The following is a 22,302-nucleotide window of genomic DNA, read 5'->3' as shown; positions in this document are numbered from 1 at the left end:
TCCGGACCTTACCTTCGTCAAAACTGACGGAGGATCGAGAGAAGCAACATGGAGAAACACGGGCCAAGAGCTGGGCAGCGATCACTACATCGTAGAGGTCGTCGTACCGCTCGAAGGCCAAGGCAACAGCGGCATAAGGAAGCATCGCATTACGGACTGGGACGCCTTTCGAAAGGCGCTACCCGCGGTGCAACTGGACATTACAGACATCGAGCAATGGGCGGCCAACGTCGTTGAGACGACGGAAGGAGCCACCAGAGAGCTGGAGACGGACGAACGGATAGACAAGATGGACAGTCGGCTGGCCCACCTGATAGAAGCCAAGCAGTCCATAAAGGCGAGGTGGCAGAAGCGACGAACCAACCGAAGTCTAAGGAAGAAGATCGCCGAGCTCAACAGGCAGATCTAGGTCCACTGCAGGGTGCTATGCACCCAACAGTGGAACGAGGCCTGCAACGAAGCCGACGGACAGATGCACAAGGGCAAGACGTGGAACATGCTGCGGCACCTCCTCGACGAAACCAAGACCAAGGGCCACCAACAAAACAACCTGGCCAGGATCCTACACAAGGCGATCTGCGAACACGGGGAGGACGAGGTCAAGAGGCGCTTGGACGCCAAGTACCTACCGACCACCCCCACGGAAAGACACCCAGATTACCAAGGCAACGAGAACGAGACGCTAGACCGAGACATCCAGACGTGGGAAGTCAGAGTTGCCCTGCAGGGTCTCAATGGCAGGTCCGCCGCGGGTCCCGATCGAGTGACCAACAGAGCGCTCAAGAACCTCAACGAAGCGGCCATCGAAGCGCTCACGAACTTCTACAACAAGTGCTGGCAAGAAGGAAGGCTGCCCAAGCAATGGAAAGCAGCCAAGACGATCCTCATCCCCAAGCCTGGCAAGCCGCCCAACATAGAGAACCTCAGGCCGATCTCGCTGACTTCGTGCGTGGGAAAGGTCCTCGAGCACGTTCTCATGAACAGGTGGCAGCGTTACCTGGAAGAATCGGAGCTTTACCCAAATTCCATCATCGGGTTTCGTAAGAAGCTCGGGACGCAAGACGCCATGATCTTACTGAAGAACGAGATCATCGACGATACGACGGGCACCAATGACAACAGAGCCATACTCGGGCTGGACTTGCAGAGCGCCTTCGATAAAGTGAGGCACTCGGCTATCTTGGCCCAAGTATCCAGGCTAAACATGGGCAGAAGGACTTACCAGTACATCAAAGACTTCTTGACGGAACGGACCACCGAAATCTGCGCGGGAGACCTGAAGCTCGAAGAGAAGAAGCTGGGCAGCGTGGGAACTCCGCAGGGCTCGGTGATCTCCCCGCTACTCTTCAACCTCGTGATGATCGGGGTGGCCAACCGGCTAAAAAGAGTAGCGGGAGTCCGGCACACCATCTACGCCGACGACGTTACGCTATGGGTACCGGGAGGAAGCGACGGACACATCGAGACAACGCTGCAAGAAGCGGTCGACGCCATCGCGGAGCAGCTGGGCGGGTCTGGACTCGTTTGCTCTCCGGCCAAGTCAGAACTGCTGGTGATTCCACCAACAGGAGCGGGCAGGAAAAGAAAGAATATGGAAGCCAAGTACGAGCGTCCCAAGATTACGGTCAAGACAGCGGGAGGACAGGTAATACCGGAGGTCGAGAAGATTCGAGTGCTCGGGCTGCTCATCCAGCGAAACCGTGTTAACGGTGAAACGGTCAACAAGCTCGTGGGCAAAGCGGCCGCGGCAATGAGACTCATCAAGAGGGTGTCCAACAGAAGAGCGGGGATGAAGGAGGAGAGCCTGACTAGGCTCGTTCAACCCTTCGCAGTTAGCCACATAACGTACGTTGCCGCCTTCCACAACTGGAGGCCGAGCGAACGTAACAAGATAGACGCCACCATACGCAAGGCGTATAAGGCGGCACTCGGCCTCCTCGGGAGCACGAGTACCGAAAAATTCATCGCGCTGGGAGTCCACAACACGCTGGACGAAATAGCCGAAGCACAGAGAACGGCGCAACTCGAGCGTCTCTCTGAAACGAGAACCGGAAGACAGATACTGCGGGACCTTGGCCTCGAGCCGAGGGAAGGCAACCAGCAGGAAGACGTACCTATACCGGATAGCATCAACAGAAAGCTCAGGGTCTACCCGATCCCGAGGAACGTGAACCCCGAGCACAACAGGGAGCGGAGGTTGGCGAGGGCCAGGGCTCTCGTGGACCTCCACGCCAGAGAAGAAGGCGCCGTCTACGTGGACGCGGCGGAGTATCGAGGGAGCAGCGACGCATACGCGGTGGTGGCTGTCGGGGCATCGACGGGTGCAACGAAGACCGCGGCGAGCGTCCGGACTCGAGAGGCCCACCGGGCGGAGGAGGTGGCCATCGCCCTGGCCATCTCCGACCCCGGATGCACTACAGTGTTGTGTGACTCTCGAACGGCAGTGAAGAACTACGCCAAGGGTAGGGTATGTAGTGAGGCCGCGCGCATACTGCGCAAGGCCGAACACATCGAACACAAAAGAGCTGTGGTGATCAAGTGGTTTCCGGCCCACATGGGCAGTGACGTGTCGGAACGCGGGAACGTGAACCACAACGAGACGGCCAACTCAGCCGCGCGAGGACTAACCAACCGCGCAGCTGCAAGCACGGCCGACTCGGAGTGTTGGTCGCGGTGCAGTGCCAAGGACAAGATGACCACCTTCAACGAAATAGTGAAGTGGTACAGACTTAACAGACAGACTATGCCGCCACCTCATCCGGGGCTTGCCCGGAAGGAGGCAGTGCTATACAGGCAATTACAGACGGGGTCGCTGCTCACCCCGGTGCTAGCTAAGCACGTGTGTCCGAGCGTGTACGCAAGTGACGTGTGTAGACTGTGCGCTAAGGAGAGAGCCACCGCGGCCCACATCCTTTGGGACTGTAGTATAAATCCGCGAGAAGCCAGCGAGAAGACAACGATCCCGCCGCAGCTAGAGGCTGCAACGAGGAGCTATGACCAAGAGACACAACTCAAGGCCGTCCAGCAGGTCTCGGCAGCTCTAGAGAGGCAGCGACCGCGCGAAACCGAGGAGACGGGAGCAGCACCCCCAGGAAGGGGGCGGCGACCCTCTCGGATCCCCGGAAGTAGCGAGGCACGCATACCTCGAGGAGCACAATGCACGAGGCTGACGTAGTGGCCGCGTCGCGATGAAAGCTTGTCCTCCCTGCGTGGAGGGAGCCTAACCGACTCTGCAGGCATTTTCACTAAAGTTGTTCTCTCTCTCTCTCTCAAGCGTCGCTGCAATTATATGAATTGCAGTGCTCTGTGGTGGCAAGGCAGATATAATGCATACAATGCGTACTGTGCTCTCTATCTTACGCTTAATATAATGGCGCTTTCCTTACACTTTGCTCGTAACTGGAGGGACGCTGCAGAAGGTGACGTGCAACGTTACTTTGGTTGTGGCTACAGTTATCCCCGCAGACGCAACCGGAACCGAAACTGACCTAGTCCTGTGTTGAAACGTGTAAACAAGGGGGGCGGTTATTCTGTGAGGTAAACATTGCGCAATACTGCATTGCGGATGCCATCGGGTTGCCGCCGTTGCCACCTTTGAATTATTCCATACCCCGCGTCCATACCTGCATCTTGCGTTGTCACCGCTGGTCATCGTTTTGAGAACTAAAGCGGGCTGACCTGCCTGCGACAAAGTTGGCATGGCCTGAGTACAGCCATTAAGCAACTCTCCATGGCGCCAAGGTATTGTGTTGTGAAGAGCTGCGGCAAGAAAGAAGGCGACAACGTTGTGTTTCACTACTTTCCTTCCGACGACGATCAAAGGAAAGCCTGGACCGAGTTCGTGCAGGCCGTCCGAGGTACCAATTGGACGCCGGGAAGGCGCAGTCAGGTATGCTCCCTGCACTTCTCGTCGGACTGTTACCTATACAACATGCAGTACTGCGCCGACTTTGGTCTACCGACGAGGCGAAACTACCTGAAAAAGGGTTCAGTGCCTACTTTGTACCCTGCTGGTGCAGTACTCATCACTGCACCGTCCACGTGTCCAGGAACGAATGTGCGTAATATTGCGGTAAGTTTCATGCGCTCGTCTTCGTAGGGTCGCTTTGTGTCCTTCTTGGTACTCATACACATACTATACCATGCACAAGTGATTTCATATTTGCTTCTCAATGTGCAGCACTTTCCTTTGATTCGTTTGTCCTCACAAACGGTTGAAAAGAGACTGCGAAGAGCGCAGTGAAGAATTCGAAGGAAACTGAAGCGAAATATGTCATCGTCCTAAAGCAGAAGAAAAAAAATTATTGATAGTGCAGTCGTATGTCAGGGTGTATGCAACACGTGCGTAGCAACCTTTGTAAGATATAGACATCATGGAGCGGTCGCATTGTATAGAAAATTTAGGCAAGTAACGCCCAAGCTTAAATCTCAATTTGTGGCTCAAAATTTGTAGCAAACTATCATTCTAAGTTGCCAATTGAACTATCAGCATAGAGAGAGTTAAACGCGGGAAGATATGTTGCTCCCAGTTCTGTAAAGCCACTAACGTGCATTCCTGTGCCATACAAAGCAAACACAAAACCCCTGCTAGTCGTAGTCAGTCATAATGGACAATAGGGCAAGACTTCCTTCTGTTACTGTACATTGTGTGAGAACTCATGTGAAAGGGAAGCTAGTTCTTACAGTTGCCTATTTACCTAATAGGCAGCTGTAGCTTACAGATAATCACAAGTGTTTCTTAAGGGGCCACTGCAACACTTCTTTATAATGCGGTAAGAAAACATTTGCAATCATTTGACAATACTGCCATCAGCATGTAGGTCAAAGAATATTCCACTGCATGTGGAAGATTGCCGACCATCTTGCATAATAGATTGCTTGCCCTCTTCTGCAGTATTCAGGGACCCTCTTTTTTGCCCCCATCAGCGATGTCAAAGCCAGTACAACAGCCATTGATTATTTGTTCATAACCATGCATTACTCCCGAGGGAAAGCTTGTGCACGCTCCTCCGGCCTTCTGGCAAACAGGGTAGCAGTAGTTAACAAACACATCCCGCTCGTCCTGTCATCACTCCTTTGTCGCTCTTGGACACCTTCGTCAGACCTTGAAGGGTTTCCATAAGGTACAAAGGAAAGAAAAAAGAAAGGAGCAGTACGCAGGACATTTCTATTGGTGCCGCCAACACTGAGAGAAAACATTGACTTGAGGAGCAATGAGGAAAGGTAACATTGCATCTCTATTACTAGGTCCTTTCCAAAAATTTGTTTGGCAATATAGAAGAATTTGTTTGGCAATATATAGTGGAGAAGTATGGGAGAGGCCTTTGCCCTGCAGTGGGCGTAACCAGGATGTTGATGATGATGATAGTCATTAAAGGGCATCACACCCATTCCAGTGTGTTCTCATGTGTGAAAAAAAAGGTGGTATTAGGTTGCGTGTTGGGCTTGCTGGCATATCACACTAAAGGCCTGAGGCCTAGCGCACCCGACACAGGACAAAAGAGAGACACAGAACACACATTACGCAAAAATGAGGGGTGCTCTCTGGCAAAATGGAGGCCCACCAACCATGGAGTTGATTACTGGTTGACATGCTACATGCTGAAATTACCAATAACCGCCTTCAGATAACCTGTAACAGACACTCCAAAGGCTGAAGCTGCTTTGGGGAGCAAAGTAACACCAAAGGGGATTTGAAAAGATGTGTTTTGCTTCCAGCCACTTTCTTCAATATGGTGCCTCTGAAAAATGTGTTGCGTGAGGAGTTTGCAGCCAACTTGTCAAAGAAGGCTGCAGTAGTCCATGGATGCTCGGTTGTAGTGAAGTGCTTCCACACGCTTTGTGCAATCTTGGTGAATTCTGTGAGAAATGCTGTGCGATCATTACAAGTCTTCAGGAAAATGCGAAGCATTCACATCACCTGCGACACTCACTCTAATAATTCTGAGGTGCGGTATCTCTGCAGCTGTCACTATCGTTTGTACTTTCCAAAGTATATGCGTAGATGTGCCTATTCATTTGCCATTTCGTTGTTAAGTACTGCAGTTGATGCTTTTTCATATTTCTCTATGTATTGCAGTAAAGATTTGTGCTATAGGCAGCTATACATTGGTGCAAAATGACTTCGTGCAGACTGGCACTGCTGTTGGGATCATACGCACTGACTCCTGGAGCAGTGGAAGTTGCATTCACATGTGTGGTACACCAAGCACAGGTCAGTGCCCATTTCTTAATGTAGTAACTAGGTGCATAGATGTCTCACTGTGTCATTATCAGTCTGGTTTTGGGACATTTTGTATTGAATACATATGCTCATTGATCTTTCAAAGTCATTGCGAGGTTAGTAAAACTTATCTTAAAGACCTTCCTGCCGTTCCCACCTTTGCGGTAAGCTATTTATTCTGGAACACTTTTCACTTAGAATGAGTGAAGTTTGGCAGCTCATATGGTAAGCATAAAACTGACAAGGGGTTGTCTGATAAAGTAAAACAGTGCCAACCAAGATACAGGCAAGGTAAAAAGTTCACAGTATGCAAGTTCTGCGATCAAGTCGAATGTCAGCCCAGCTTCACCTTGCAGCCATTAAAACAGTACAACAATGTGCTGGTCTCATGCACTCGTTTACATATCATTTTTTAGAATGCAGGCTATGTAAAAAATATTGAGCTTTTTTTCTGAAATCACACGTTCTGTAAGCTTTTGACCCTAGCTGCACAAGAAACACGCAGTGAACACTTGAGGGAACAAGAGGAAAGAAATTGGGGGGTGGTGGTCTTGTGGTATCGCAAACTGCTGACACATGCATCAGTCAGCCTAGTGCGCTGGTCACAAGCTATGCAGTGACTGTATTGCTGAAAGCTGGATATGCACTGCGCTAGTCACTCTTTCCTCTTAGCTTCTCGGTATTTGACACAAGGTAAGCATTGTTTCCTGCATTTTTGTGTGTGTGTGTGTGTGAAGCTTGCTTGTAGCTTTGATGTTCATTTGAGTTAAAGTGTGGAAGCCCTTCAGGCATAAAAATTGCAGTAGTAGCTTAGCAAATGTATCGCCTATGAGCCTACGCCTGTAACCGTCTTTCTGATTTGTTTGTAGCTTGCCAGAGGTTATGCTTTGTTGATAACCTCTCATTCATAGATAGACCCGTGACAGGGCGACTACGCCTGTAACCGTCTTTCTGATTTGTTTGTAGCTTGCCAGAGGTTATGCTTTGTTGATAACCTCTCATTCATAGATAGACCCGTGACAGGGCGAATGTCTGCTGTATATGCTGGAGGGGCACACTTTGGGCAGTTCAGTGGGCCTTCAGGTGTTGGACCGCAGGCCCAGGTGACAGAATGCGTAAGGGCTGCCCCAGCCCCTATACTACGAGGAGAGACATTCTCCACCCGAGAAAGATTACGAGGAAGAGAGCATACACATGGAAGAATTAAGGGGCAAGGGACATGACAGTGCAAGTGTGCTGATGGAGAATGAATGATCTAGGGGACAAAAATGCACTCCATTCTGCACATAATTCCACACAAGAAACCCACCAGGTACCCTCCCTTCAGACCCCAACTCTATCCCTTTAGTCCTCTGCCTTTGCTTTTCTAGAAAAATTATGCAGATCCCACGTGGTGTGAAAATCGGAGCTATGTGAAGCATATTGCAGGTAGCTGGCTATGGGATCGTCTCTGGGATGACTCTCCTCGGCCAGCAACTTTGACCCTCTCATTGACTTTCAGCAGGCACTCATTGTGGAGTTCGGGCGTGCTGAGGTTCAGAAACAACATGGGCATGTCTAGCTGCTCGATCATTGCGAAGACATTCACCTTCCTCTATGACAAGTAATACCCCAGTAGTACGTCATCCTTGAGCTGCTCAAGTAAACCTCTGACTAGCGCAATGTCCGAGTTGACACATTTCTCAACAAAGCTTCAGTCTTCCAAGAGCTTTTTTGTGAGCGTCAGGAGCCACTTGCCGTCCACAGGGCAGCAAATTTGCTTTTGAGTGCTGTTTGTGCAGGGAAAGCCACCATCCGGTAATCCACAGTTGGCATACCTGCGTCTTAGGCACGCCAGCTGGCTCAATGCAGGTACTGTAGTACATGAGAATTGAGGCGAGAGTTGGATGGTGGAGCTCGAATCACGATGATGCCTTGACTGCACTGGCAACTCTAACATGAGCATATATCCAGCAGCTCAAGTTAGTAGGCACCACCAGCTCTGCCGGCATAGAAGGATAAACAGACAGACTGATTGATTGACTGTGACTGACTGACTGACTGACTGTGTCTGAGTGACCAACTCACTCACTCACTCACTCACTCACTCACTCACTCACTCACTCACTCACTCACTCACTCACTCACTCACTCGCTCGCTCACTCGCTCGCTCGCTCACTCACTCGCTCACTCACTCACTCACTCACTCACTCACTCTCTCACCCACTCACTCAAAGTGCCTGCATGAAGTTCAAAAAAAATGCCTCACATTAAAATGCGTAATTCCCTTCTCTCTCCCCTACCATGCTGTCATCTTTGGCAAGACAATGAAAATGTGGCTTCAGCCACTACATCAACTTGTGCATCAGTGACATCCTGTGACTACCACTCTCCCAATTTTCATGACGTGTAGGGACTCCTCTAAACATACTCTATGCCAAGCATATTGGGTACTTTTGGAGTTTACTCACCCTCACAGGCTGAACCAAGGGCAGTGCGATTGAAATGAAGTTTAGATACACGGCCGGTCAGCCGCGGTAACTACTGTGAATGCCTACCAAGCTTATATGTGTGTGTACTGGCGAACAGTGAAAGGTCACTTGTAGTCCTAAAACCTAAACACTTTGAACTAAATTTGCAGAGCGTACCATAAACTGATGGTGGAGTCAAGGTTGCACGCACAATATCTACACTTTACAACTATGGGCAGCGCGACGGGTGAATGTGAAATGCACCCACGGATAGCCTTGATTATCATGAAATTTCAAATGGTATTATTTCAGTAAAGTGCAGCATAGACCAAAATTCTGGAAACAATATTTCTGCAATGTTGGATTTGTTAAAAAAACGCAGCCATTCCACTCTGTAAATGTGGCCTAATAGCGGAGCTGTAAAAAAGACAAAGCACACCACTGAGTGTAAAAGTTTACTTCATTTGGGGCTTTTCCCTTCTGCTCCTGTAGAATACTCTGCGAACACATACAATCGCTACTAATAGCAGCTCAACCTGTCGAGGTGTCCAAATTGAAATGCGCCAAGCATCTCGAGACACTGGCTTGCCTGCAAGAAATTCATAAGGACACTCTATGTCGCTTGTCGAGATGCATGCATGCATTGCATAATAGTTTCAATGTCGGGCTTCTTTTATAGACATCCTGTGCGCTAATCCTGTTGGTGGATGATTTTAATAATGTATATTTAATTATTTATTGCACACTACTTTGTTAAGAATGACGAATATACAAAGTCGAAGAGATGTTTAAAGCCAAAAGAGCAAAGTTCAGGCAAATCCATGTACTTCCCGTTATTCCCATGCTGACTGGACCACTGTGATTGCAGCCCCTCATATATACTAGCGCCAGAGTTCCCTCTAGTAATTATTGCATGAAACTATGTATTGGGTTGTTTCTTAGCTTTCCTCTTGCTACGCCAGGCGTCAGCACATGCCTTATTGGTTTGCTTTGCCTCTTTATAAAGGGAGCGGGATTTTTGAGGCATGGACATTGAAAAATGTATGGGAGTTGAGATACATACAGCTCCGCTGTAAAACTGCTTTTACTTTCCACACACAAATTGAAGATCCAAAAAGCGACAGTGGGCTTGCATTTGGTACGGAGCGCATGCTGCCAACAAGTGACCTGAGCAAAGATTTCTCCATTGCCTAGGCAACTCTGTGCAACCGCAGCGGGCTGGTGCAGCATTATTACTTTTTTTTGCTTGCTCCTTCTGTGCTCCATGTCTCCTTCCACCTTCAAATCGCCCTCTTCACTCTCACCCCCCGTTGGTGAGCGCACCTCATCGAGGAGCGTGCTCGCTACCATGCTTGTCTCAACACCTGGGCCTTCGCACGGTCTCAGCATCACGAGTGCTGTTCCCAGCTGGCACCACAGCTCTGACTTCAGGCACCTCCAGACATTCCTGGAAGGCATAGGGCTCTTATTTAAGGTGTAAATGTGCCACCTGGCTACCGCTGACAGCCGTGGGCTCATTGACTGCCTTAACCTTTTCTCTACCAGCCATGGTGGTCGCATTTCGATGGGGGTGACATGCAAAAACACCGGTGTACTTAGATTTACATGCACGTTAAAAAACCCCAGGTGGTCTAAATTTCCGGAGTCCCCCACTACAGCGGGCTTCATAATCAGAAAGTGATTTTGGCACAAAAAACCCCATAATTTAATTTTTAATTTTAACCTTTCCTCTCTTCTTGCCTGTTTATGTACCCTTTCCCTTCCCCAAGGTGCTGTGGTGTGCACCCTAAATGGTTGCAAAAAGTAGTGCCTCTCCCTCCACACAATCGCTCTCTCTCACTGCACTTGTCTGCGAGATTTTCCTGCGAAACCCGCATTATAAGCGGTATTCCATCACACACAGCTTCACGTTAGGTGGTATGCACATACATGGAGTTCGATGGCAGAGTAAAGGAGAGTGAGAAAAGACTGCATTATGGTCGGTCCTGCACTATAAGTGGTTACATTATAAGTGGTCCAAACTTAAATGATATTGGTCAATCAATGACTACATCTTTGTTTTCCCTCTTAGATCCACCACTGGGACCAACTCGCAATTACACTATAATGGCAAGTGTAGCTGTTGCAACTCTTCCAATGGGGAAAGTCAGTGCAGTCACTCAATGCTCGTTGCCACTAACAGTGAAATCAACACAGGCCATGCTGAGTAAAAGGACGAGAAATGTTGGAGTGCAAGCAGAAGTGAAAACAAGAACTCCAGGTAGGCGGCCATTGCTCCGTTGCCATTTCTGTTCCTATGTTCTGAATGTTCTGAATCAGATCAGTGATTAGAGTACATTTTGTTTTGACCTTGTCTGTTTCTGTGAAGTGTATTTTTAATTTTGTGTGCTTGTTTTCATTGGCCAACTGTAACACAACTTCTGATCAGTGAGGAGACAAAAAAATGCAAATCAAGCTTTGTCTTTGTCTTTATGTAGCATAATCCACTTATAAAATACCAGTTTGATAAAGATTTATTAATCAGTGGTTTAATTCACCAATCAGATTTATTTAATTACTGTATCTCTCTAAGCTTTGTTCTAGTCACCTATTTGCCATTATCAGAAGGGGTGTGTGAATAGTGATTTCTGAGACTGAATCGAATATGAATCTAATAGTGCCAGAATCAACTCGATTATCGAATACATTTTGAATAGGCTTTGAATCATGAAAAGCCCTTATCACATTTAATATAAAATGATATAAAAGATAGCAAGTTTCTGTGATTACAAATACGTAATGAAGTTTTCTGTATTAAAAGTACAAATTGGGAGCATTGGGACCAAACAAGTAGTTTCTTTGCATGCACAGGGCTCTTCGGAGAGTGTGAGTGATTGCCATACAGGCTGTGAAGTAAGGCTACCTGAGTGATGTAGCCTGCTCCACTACGCAAGGGCTCATGTTTTATGTCTATACTATGCTCACGGGGGTGATAATTTACTGTACTCTTGCTCCAATTTTATGTTTATTTGGACACAGTTGATATTATGAAATATTCTAATCGTATTAGAAAAATATTTGTATTTACATATAGTGACTATTCAACTAAAATGAACAATATTTGGTTCGTTAATCAAAAGTTTTGAATATTCTCACACCCCTGATTACCAGTGTATCTTACTGATACAAGTGCTAGATTTCAGCTTGAAACAGACAACCACAAATGAAAGGACGCCTGAAAGTGAAATGCAGTCACTAACAGCTGTTTGTCCAAAAGTAAGAGAACAAATATTTTGCACATTTTTACAGATGCACACAGGGAAACTAACCTAATCATTATTAATATTTAGGCATAATTCCTTGAGCACAGTGATTACGATTGGTTTGTTAGGTAAACAAGAATGTATTCCTGGCATTGTGCGCAGTTTTTTAGTATATGCTTGTTTTCCCAATATTGAATAGACAGATGTTTGTCAGTGGTAGCCCCACTCAATCCCAAGAACCACTCTAGCAGTGCAGCCTGTGCTACCACTTCCACCTGTTGGCTTAGAGAATGCAGCTTGCAATTTTCTATGGCCGTAAAATCATACGCCACATGCAACCTACAGCTTACACAGCAAAAGCACAGCTTGTGTGGGAGTGGGAAACAAAGCTAGAGTTTCCAGGCTTAGTCCCTGGGCACCATTATGCTTGACAAGTGTAAGGGTTCAAGTTATCGTTGGTGTGACTTAAAGGTATTTTGTAAGTTCTTCTCTGATGAGGTTAACCTTTTGTAATCACGGTCAGTTGCCCAATTTGGGGTCATTCCAGCCAGGAACCATTTTACGCAGTTAGACGCCACGCAAAAACAAGCACTCAGGTTAAATGAGCACATGTTGTGTGATTTATTTCTGAAGATGTCTTGAGGCTCTCAACAGTGCTTTAATGCTGTGTGGTAGCACTTGGAGCATTCTTTTGCCTGGAGGCCAGGTTTTGTGCTGCAGGTCTGTAGGGTGCTCATAGTCACTGTCGTCTCAAGTGCTGTAATATAAAGATGTTTTCTGACCACCTCAAGGGGAAATATGTAAATCCACAGCACTATGATCATCTCCTGATTCACTGAACTGATGTGAATTTCATCTATAAAATGCACATGCAGAAAGTACTGCCATCTTGTCGGCACTTCACGCCACTAATTGTGTGAGAACCTATTAAAGTATGATGTAAGATAAAAATCTCTCATCTGGAAACATTTCGAAGTGCACTTGGTACTTAAAAGTTCACAAACGAAGTGCAAAACACCTGTACACTTAGATTTAAGTGCACATTAAAGAACCCCAGGTGGTCAAAATTATTCCAAAGTCCCCCACTATGGCGTGCCTCATAATCAGATCTTGGTTCTGGCATAAAAGCTCCATAATTTAACTTTAATTTTTAAAGTTCTCAAACGTTGACACTATGAACTCAAATAACTAGCAAACCATTGCTGTTGTTGTTGAACAAATCACTGGCAAATCCAAAAAACTGGCAAAATATTGGCTAGTGCCAGACTCGAGCACTACCGCAAGAGGTTAAGCTCCACCACTTGTCCCCTCCTCGTCTGTGTTTGCTCCTTCACCTTTTGATGCAAAAAAGAAGCTTTCTGGCACTGAAGAGTGACAGTGTAACTATTGAAGATTTAAATTGACGTATGCAAGGGGGTGCTGAGGACGGCTACTGCTTCATTACATCGGCAGTTGTGTGTGCATGCAGAGTTCTGAGCACAGGTTCTGTGCACCTCGTTGAAATCCTTCAGAACACATGAATTTGGAAAGGGAGATTCCAAGGCCCTTAAAACTCCTTGAAGATGCTAAATTTGCTCCTTGAATTCTTTGAAAACTAGCATGCTATGCCATGGACACTGTCTATAGGGAAATAATCCCAGATATTTTTTTTACAGTGTTGCTAAGCAATGCAATGTGGTGTATTCACAGCCATGAATGATTGGCGTGTCTTAAATTATCATTGCATCGCAGGGCTAGACAAAGCCACATCAAGCGACCAAGCCGTACCAATATTTTTGTTGTTTCTCCAGTCGATTCGCACCGCAGCCTTCATGGCTCCATATTCAGGCCCTAGGCTATAGAAATTCCTGGTGGAAAATAGGTTTCAACTGTATGTCTTCTTTGGTTGAAGCGAGACACTACAAACCCTCATGCTTGAAGATGATTGACATCATTACAGTGGGAAAGTCAACTTTGAAAAGCCACTTGAAGAGCTTGAAGTGTGTGTCCTATTCAGCAATAGCTTTCTTGCAGCTAAGAAGATTTCATTACTTTCAAATCTATGTGCCCATATAAGCTTTGTTTGCCCATCATCGAAATTTGACCTTTGTCATCCTTGAAATCCTTGAATCGTTCTGGCATTTTGTTCTTTACTAACCTTTAGAGCATTTTAGGCTGGCACCCCAAAACACTAGGCATATGTGATCCAAGTGTCACGGGCATTTAGTGGCGATTGCACATACAATTTTTATCAAAAGTAATTATGAAAGTCTAAGGAATCATAATTTTAGTATATGCTAAATGTCTTTCCCTACACAAAGCAGAAATGTATTTTTTGTATCTACAGTTCAGAATAAGGTGACTCCTGAGTGTAGTGTTAACTTGTTTGTACTGGTCTTCACTTAGTCCTGTTCTTGAAAGTTCTCACCTATTGTGAGAATAAAGAGGTTTCCTTGAGAGGGGGGGTGTTTATTTGAGGTTGGCCACTGGATAGGTGGAAGCACCGAAGCAGAGCTTGGGCACTGCTTGGGCACAGTTCTTCTTGTGCACCTAGGCAGCTTGCATCTAAATCTGTCTTTGATTTTAGCTAAGTAGGCAGTGGAAAGATTGAAGAGTGAGAAATCAAGGAACTGAAAAGTATTGAGAAATATACATAGTATTACAGAAGTGCCACCTGCTGAGAATAGAAACTGATGAGGTCATAGTAAAAATCAAACACTTTCACTCCTTAACAAAGCAGCCTTTGGTACTACAGTGAAGGGGCTGTGCTGTTTGACAATGTTGTAATGATGTGCACAGAAGAACCAAAGGTTCAGGTGAAGAACACTGTTCCTTTCAAAGACGTAATCTATTGACTTAGTCCAAATGCAGCTGACACAGCAAAGAGTGCACTCACTTCCTGGCAAGGTTTGGAATGGGTAGGCGGGTTCTGATATTCAGTTACGCAAGATTTACCTGGCTAGAGTTTCCCATGGAAATCAACCTTCTAATGTGCTACACAAAGCATTATGTACAGATAAGGAACCTTGACATAGTGGCATGTGCACTTTTTCAATGTTGACTGCAATTTACAACCACATTCAGCTCTGTAAGTGGAAGAGCTGTAAAAAAATGCTGACTTCTTATCAAAGAAGCATGAACAGTGTCATTAAATTTCCTGTCTGTTGAGCAACAAGTGTGCATTTAAAACATTGCTACAGTGGTTGCAGAGAACAGTGGTAACATTAGTCTTAGTTTAAAAAATATTAGCTAGCAAGAAGTAAAAAAAAAATTGTGTTTTGAGAGTGCAAGAATGAAGAGTGCAGAGGGAGCTGCATTATGAGACGGGTTGTCCTGAAAGTATCTCAGACTTTGCATCTACAAGGGAAGCCTAACCCATGTTTCTGAATGCTCAAGTTGTTGCTATGGGAACCTTGCATTTCATTACTTATGAGGTCATCTAATAGCACATACTTATGACCAGCTAGTCTAGATTATAGTATGCAGCTGTCTGCAAGGAGGTTTGGGTCTGATGGCACTTTCCCGCTGAGCAGTGCCACAGTTTGTTTGTTTGTTTTTTGAGGCAATTTTGGTGGTGTTTCTAATTGGGAAGGAATGTTCAGTGTAGATGTGAAGTTGCAGTGAATGTTGAGAACTCCAGGATGATGAAATTAAGCCGAGGCTGTTCACTGGGCCATATCTCACAGCATAAGAGTAGCTTTGAGATACAAAATGCATAACCAAATCAGAGTCGGTGACTGTATTCCAGCCATGCAACGTGTGCCCCTTTTGTCGGATCAATGTGTGGGCCTGAAATGTGAGAAACCTCTGACAAGTGCAACTGGCACAGATAGGTTTAAAGTTACAGCCTATCACTGTTTACAGGGTACACCAAAAGGCAACCTTGACACAACTGGCCAATCATAAATGGAATACCTATCTTCTGGGCCTGCTGGCTTTCAAGGTACTAGCCCCATTCCTCTCTTTGCGTATACCATTGGTGCAACGAAGTTCCAAGGCTAGTATTCTTTAAGTAGCCTAGTTCCATGTTAGTGTTAACTTCATTTTTGTTTTCAGCTGTGTTTTTTTAGCCATAAAGCAGTGTTGGTAGTAGCAGCCTAGCTGCCAAAAGGCCTTGTGCAATTTATTCACTCAATGCATTGTGTTATTTGATCACGTGAAAGGAAACGCCTTAGCACCACTTGTTCTCCAAATCTCTGAACTTATTGGAGTTAGTGCATTGTCTTTCAGTTGAAAAGGACCTTATAATAACGGAGCTATAAGAGTGAGATACTTACTTTCCACATTGTACTCATGGTGGCCTTCCAAGTTTGGCTTCATGCAAAGGTGCTAGAGAGCAATTAAGAAGGGTGATGACCGGATAGTGGGGATGCATTAACAACCACCGCTTAACTATTTGCTAGTAGATTGGGGGGGGGGGGAGGTGTACAGTTAAACCTCGTTATAAAGATCTTCATTAATATGAAACTCTCGATATAACAAAGTATTGAATTGTTTATAATTTTTTGTGCATAGAACACCGTGTATTTAGAGCCTTAACCCATTGAGGGTCGATGCCGTAAATATACGGCGCCGCGAACAGGTCCGAAAATGGTCGAAGCCGTATATTTACGGCGCCGTCTGTACGTTTAAAACGCGCGCTAATTTCCTAACTTTTTCTTGCCTGGCATGTGGTGCTACTATGTGGGAATACATGAAATTTTTTTCTCGCGTCTCTCTCTTTCAGTTTTCGTTCTATACTTTTTTCTTGCTCCGGCACGTCTGCTACCGCTCACGCATTGGTGCGCTCGCGGGCGCGCGGCGGTTAGTTTCGGTTTCGTTCCGCACGCGGTTTCGGCTTCTTTTGCTCGCAAAATTGATGGCTATTTCGTTCTTGTCACTCAAAGGGTGACCGCCTGTAACCCGCTCGGTTGTTGCTCACAGGGGTCCGCATACGAAAGATGCCGCCGTGCATGCGTTTCCTTTTTTGGCCCTTTATTCCGAAGTTGCCTCCCACGTCTGCTCAGGGAAGCAGTACCCAGAGGAGGTGCCATGTCTGCGCCAACACCACTCGGCAGCAAAAATATCGCAAGGACAGACTGATCCCTCAGGACCTAAATAAAGTCCTTCATACCATACAAGGTACATGCGCGCTGAGTGCAACAAACCGCTCTGCGTGGAGCCATGCTTCAAGAACTACCACACGCTGAAGAAGTATTAGTGCAAAAGGAACATTTGAGACTTGCAAAAAATTTTCGTGTGCGCATTCTTCTTGTGTATTTTTCTCGTGTGCACATTGTGTATAACAATGCGCCAATTTTTTGAAAATCTTATAACTTTATTTGCTATTTTTATTGTTTTTCTTGAATAAACAGTCCATATATGCCAACGCCAAACATTTTTTTCTCACTTAACGGTCACCCTAGAAAAATTACAGTAATTTTTTTTCGAAATAGCTCCCTCTGAAGAATTTAAATGTGCAATAAAAAAAATCGACCCTGAGTGGTCACATGTGGCGAAAAAAATCGACCCTCAAAGGGTTAATATAACAAAGTATGTTTATACTCAATTTCAGTGTAATGAAATTTCAGTGCCACTGTAAAGGAATACCGAGACAATAAATGGAAATTTCCGTGGACGCAGATAGTCAAATCGTTTGCTTACAAGCGGCTGCTTGCAAAGGCATTTCTCAAATAGTGTGCTACACGAGCAAGAGTAACCGCTTAGGCAGACCAGCATCTCCTATAAAGTCCAAGTGTAATCAAATTCTATCGTGCTCTACACGCTATAGGCTTTGAAAGCGAGTGAAAGCACTGCTGGGTGAGCCGAGATGCATGGGGCTTTATGAACGTTGTCTTCCCGCACAAGCAATGGGAAAGAGGTGAGGGGCAGCAGAGTGAGCTCATGGTAGGGACAGAGGAGGGGGGGGGGGGGGGAGCTAGTTGGTGTGTTGCTCCTTTTCTAGCACGGCTGCACATGGCTGCCAGCGTGGCTGAGTGCATATGCATTCTGCATGCTCAGTTTTAGAGGCAACCTGCAACGTGTGCAAACAGTGGGTGTGCTGACATGGCGCGGCATCATGTGCTCTGTCCTCCCCCATGTTTAGTGCTGGTGGTTGCATAATCTCAAGTTTCATGCATACATTAAAGCAAGAGGCACGTGAAGCATTTGCTCCCCATTGCCGGTGTTTCATGATAGCGTCATCTTACTGCAGCCGACACTATCAGCCACGGTGGCAGAGTGCATGTGAAAGCATGGCTGGCTTCGCTTCGTACCTCTGATGTGAAGATATCATCAACATGTTATGGTCTGTCCAGCATTGTTGGTGGCTGACTTTCAAAGTCAACTAAATAAATTTTTTTGTCATTGAGACTTCTTTTTTTTCAATTGCCCAATAGTTGGAAATTTTTATGGTTCAATCCTTGCGAGAAAAATCCATCGGTGACTGTACTTACTTGCATTAACAGAGAAATTCAATATAATGAAATTTTATATAACAAATCAAATTGCCTATTTTACCGACTTTTTTATGTCGAGGTTTAGCTGTATGTGTGTGTGCAAGTGTCCGCTCAGTAGTAACTCATGGTCACGATTGATTGCCCAGTGGCATCTATTGCTTGTAGTGCTTGTGTTCACGTCATAGGCTGGACATAATAGACCGGTCCTTTAATGTTGTGGGACTGAGTGAGCAATCTTTTACGCAAGATTGTGAACTTCCTGCTGCATGCAGCAGAATGATATTTAACTCTCATGTTGAAGCATTGTCTGCAGATCAAGAATATCTTTTTATATTCAAAAAATTTTGCAGTGCCCCTTTCAGTCGCAATAACAAGAACTGCCCTAATGTCTGCACGAAGTATACATTAAAAACTGTCGTGCCTTGAGCTATGGCATGTATTTGGTCCATGGAATAGTGTTTCCTGTGCATCCTGAACAAGGAGAGTACCTTTAACCTTTCTTAGAAGCACTTGTTACAGTGAGATAATTTAATTAGTTTGAATGTTGCATGTTGTGGTTTGTTTGTGTAGGTTGTGCATTTGTTGCACGCACTGTGCACCTAATTTCATTTCTCATTATTCCCATCTGGAGATGGGTGTGCAGCCCATCTCCAGGTATGCCACCAGGTAATCCTCTTCAGTATTCATTAAAAGGCCGCCACTTTTTCTCCCTCTCTGAGGTATTTTCTCACAGAGTCATGACACCCAGTGTGGTTTGTTCCCGCTGTTTCTATTATGTCTTCAAGTGCACAGAAACAGCAAGTATTTGCCAATAGTCATTTACATTCCTGGGTTTCTAGGAGCTATATAGCTATTGATTTCATCTCACTGCATTGTTACATGTTCAGACCACATGTGAGAATGGCATGACAGTCACTGTGGCTGAGTCATGCCACCCCTATGACATCTTCACACAGGACAGGAACAGTTGGCAATCATTTGCATTTCTTGACTTGTTTAACAGCTATATCTGTTATGATGGGCTCTACATAGTATCAGGAAATATTTCTAGAACAAGCTTTGCAACCAGAGCTTAAGCAGGCAGTTTCTCGAAGCAGCGCTCCATGTATTGGCTGTCAAAACTACAGCGTCTAAGCATCTTGACTAAGGTTGTTGTAGTCATCTTCTTCATAGTCATCATCATTGTCCTGGTTATCATTACTGTTCCATGGATCACACTCCACGCTTTGCACTGATGTTATTTGTCTAGTTTGCAAATTGTTCCTCGAATCCCAACATTTCATCCTTCCTAGTTCCTTATGATGTGTTGCAAACTTTCCACAGTGTGTACAAAGATGGTTTCAATGGTCACTACTGACCAAGTTTATGTGCACTATACAGGACTTCGGATTCTTTCTCCTGTATCTGGTCAAGTGACATGCTGTATGCTTGCCATTTCATGCTTCCAACATGGCCGGCTTTGTGGCTTGTATGATTAACGACACAACCAGCACCTTACTGCTATATAGAATATTTGTAAACCATGCAACTGCCATGAATGAGTAGAAGGGGAACCTAGGAGCAGAATTTTTGTTATGCACAATCATATGAAGCCAACAGACAATGACGCAAAACAAAGCATACAAGTAAAAGATTTTTTAAATTACAACGTAGGAATGATTTAGTATCAAGGGAAATGAAAGTGAATGAAAAGGTAAATGGCATCAGGTAGCATACATGCCTACGCTTTCGCATTGTGCATGTGATGCTCTTACCAATCGAGCTAACGCAGGGCTGTTTTCCCATTTGCTTTGTTGAGTAATATGTGTGTACTAGATCTAGGCCTCCCCGCAGGGGCGTCTGCGTCAGCAGGCGTTTGGTGCGTTGCGACACCACGGACCCGAGCACATGAGGGTTGGACCCTCCCGCGTATAGCCGTGCGCGGCTTAGCCGTGTACGGGGAAAGGGGGATCCTGGAGGTTGAGCCGATGCCGGGTGCTCGGACCTTTAAGGCCCCCCGGCGGAGGCAACACACCTCTTTGGCCTCTGCTTCACGTAGACGGCACCCCCGGACTGACCCACCCGGGGGAAATCGGTAGTTGCCTTTTCCTGTCTCTCTCTTCCTCTAGTCTTCGTCTTTCCCTCACTTTTCATCTTTCCTGTCTTCTCCTAGCTTCCGCTTACTTCCGATTTTTCCAGGCAGCAAGGGTTAACCTTGTGTGAATAGCCAGCCTAGGTTATATCATATTTGGTTATAGTTTGGTTATATATTTAGTTATATATATTTGGTTATATTTGGTTATAGTGGTAATGTACAGCTGGCGTTTGCAGGCCGTGTTTCACAGGTCCTGCAACGTCCCCTTGTAGGACTCCACGGTGGGTGGCTGGCGTTACTGCCGAAATTACAATCTCTTATGGCTTCTTCTTTTCCCCCCTTACCTGATCGCTCCCTCAAGAGGGGGCGCACCGATGATGTCTTCGAATTTTTCGCCCGTCAAAAAGAAACTTTTCCTCGTTTCCATGTAGTGCACTCCGAAACACCAGACAAACCCGTGCGAGCAATGTCACCATTCCTAGTGTCCAAGTCTCTTACCCAAGTTTTTGGTACAGGTTATAAAGCATCCAGGATGGCAAGCGGTGATCTCCTCTTGGAACTCCGCAACCAGAAACAATATGAAAAGCTACCCAATCTAGTTTCATTTGGTGACGCCAAAGTAACCGTAACTCCTCATCGTACCATGAATACCACCCGTGGCGTAGTCTCTGATGATGATCACTTGGAGCTGACTGAGGCTGAGCTCTTGGAGGGCTTCAGTGAGCAGAATGTCATAAATGTTAAGCGAATTAAGATGAGGCGTGATAATAAGGAAATACAGACCAAACATCTGATACTTACTTTTGGCACAAGTGTTCTGCCCGAGTCCATCGAGGCCGGGTATATCAAGCTCCGAGTTCGCCCGTATGTTCCCAATCCCCTGCGTTGTTTTAAATGCCAGCGTTTCGGTCACAGCTCACAGAGATGCCGAGGCCGCCAAACCTGCGCGAAATGCAGTGCTCATGAGCACACCTCTGAATCTTGTGAAAACTCTCCCCATTGTGTAAACTGTGAAGGCGAGCACGCCGCGTACTCGCGGTCGTGCCCGTCTTGGAAAAAAGAAAAAGAAATTGTCACGATCAAAGTGAAAGAAAATATATCATTCAAGGAGGCACGTAGGCGGGTTGCATACTTGCCTAAAAACACTTTTGCCGAAGTGGCGCGTCAGGGGGCAGTGCCACAACGGTCTCTGGCGGCTGACCGTCCCACACCCAGTGAGGCGGCAGTGACGCCATCCGCCCCCCCGGCGGCTGCAGCTAGCGCTGCTACGCCAACACAGCAGACGGGGCCATCGACCCCGAAGGTGGGCGCAGCCGAGGCTACCCCCACCTCCCCGGCCCCATCCAGCGCTGGCAACAGCCGGCGCAGCCAGATCCCTCAGGGAGCCCCACCGACCTCCGGGCTGGTGGGCGCAGGGATCTTGCCTTCCGAGGCAGGACCCTCACAGAAAACTCGCTCGCAAGAGCATGTGCCCGGTGCCTCCCAAGAGGCAATGGACACTACACCTGTCCTCACGGCGCGCCAAGCGCCTAAGGAGCGGCGAGGCTCCCTCGAACGCTCCAGAAAGGGCAAAACCCCGATTACAGGGCCTCGAAAGAGCTCTGTAATCTAAGGCATAACATCTGTTTCCTTACACACAGCACCTATTCACATCCAATATGGATACACAAATAATTCAATGGAACATCAGAGGTCTTCTTAGAAACCTAGATGACATGCAGGAACTCATCCAAAAACACAATCCAAAAGTGCTGTGTTTACAGGAAACACACCTAAAATCCAATCATACAAACTTTCTCCGACAGTACATAACTTATCGCAAAGATCGCGATGATGCTGTCGCATCATCGGGCGGTGTCGCCATTGTTATCCATAAGAGCATTGCGTGTCAACATT

The 22,302-nt window shown here is 46.4% G+C and overlaps 1 protein-coding gene and 1 pseudogene across 10 annotated transcripts in view; both read left to right on the top strand.

Annotated features, from left to right (window-relative positions):
- LOC139052928 (uncharacterized) lies at window positions 1–3,129 on the top strand (annotated as a pseudogene).
- A 185-nt stretch (window positions 3,130–3,314) lies between these two features.
- The window catches only part of LOC139052947 (THAP domain-containing protein 2-like), a 42,170-nt gene continuing 23,182 nt past the window's right edge, over window positions 3,315–22,302 (top strand). For 3 of the 10 annotated variants that reach the window (XR_011510131.1, XR_011510130.1, XM_070530093.1), the window contains exons 1-4: window positions 3,315–4,072; window positions 6,133–6,214; window positions 10,746–10,934; window positions 15,760–15,838. Coding sequence is in view for 1 of the 10 variants with exons in the window: in XM_070530094.1 (XP_070386195.1) it covers window positions 3,731–4,072; window positions 6,133–6,214; window positions 10,746–10,783; window positions 10,857–10,859 (465 nt within the window). In the remaining 9 variants the exon portion in view is untranslated. Of the gene's footprint in view, window positions 4,073–6,079; window positions 6,215–10,745; window positions 10,935–15,759; window positions 15,893–16,818; window positions 17,017–22,302 lie in introns of all 10 variants that reach the window. The other 7 variants (XR_011510136.1, XR_011510133.1, XM_070530094.1 and 4 more) reach the window with 7 other exon arrangements.

This window comes from Dermacentor albipictus, unplaced genomic scaffold (assembly GCF_038994185.2).
Source record: "Dermacentor albipictus isolate Rhodes 1998 colony unplaced genomic scaffold, USDA_Dalb.pri_finalv2 scaffold_44, whole genome shotgun sequence".
Lineage (NCBI taxonomy): Eukaryota > Metazoa > Arthropoda > Arachnida > Ixodida > Ixodidae > Dermacentor > Dermacentor albipictus.
This window is presented reverse-complemented; position numbering and strand designations above follow the sequence as displayed.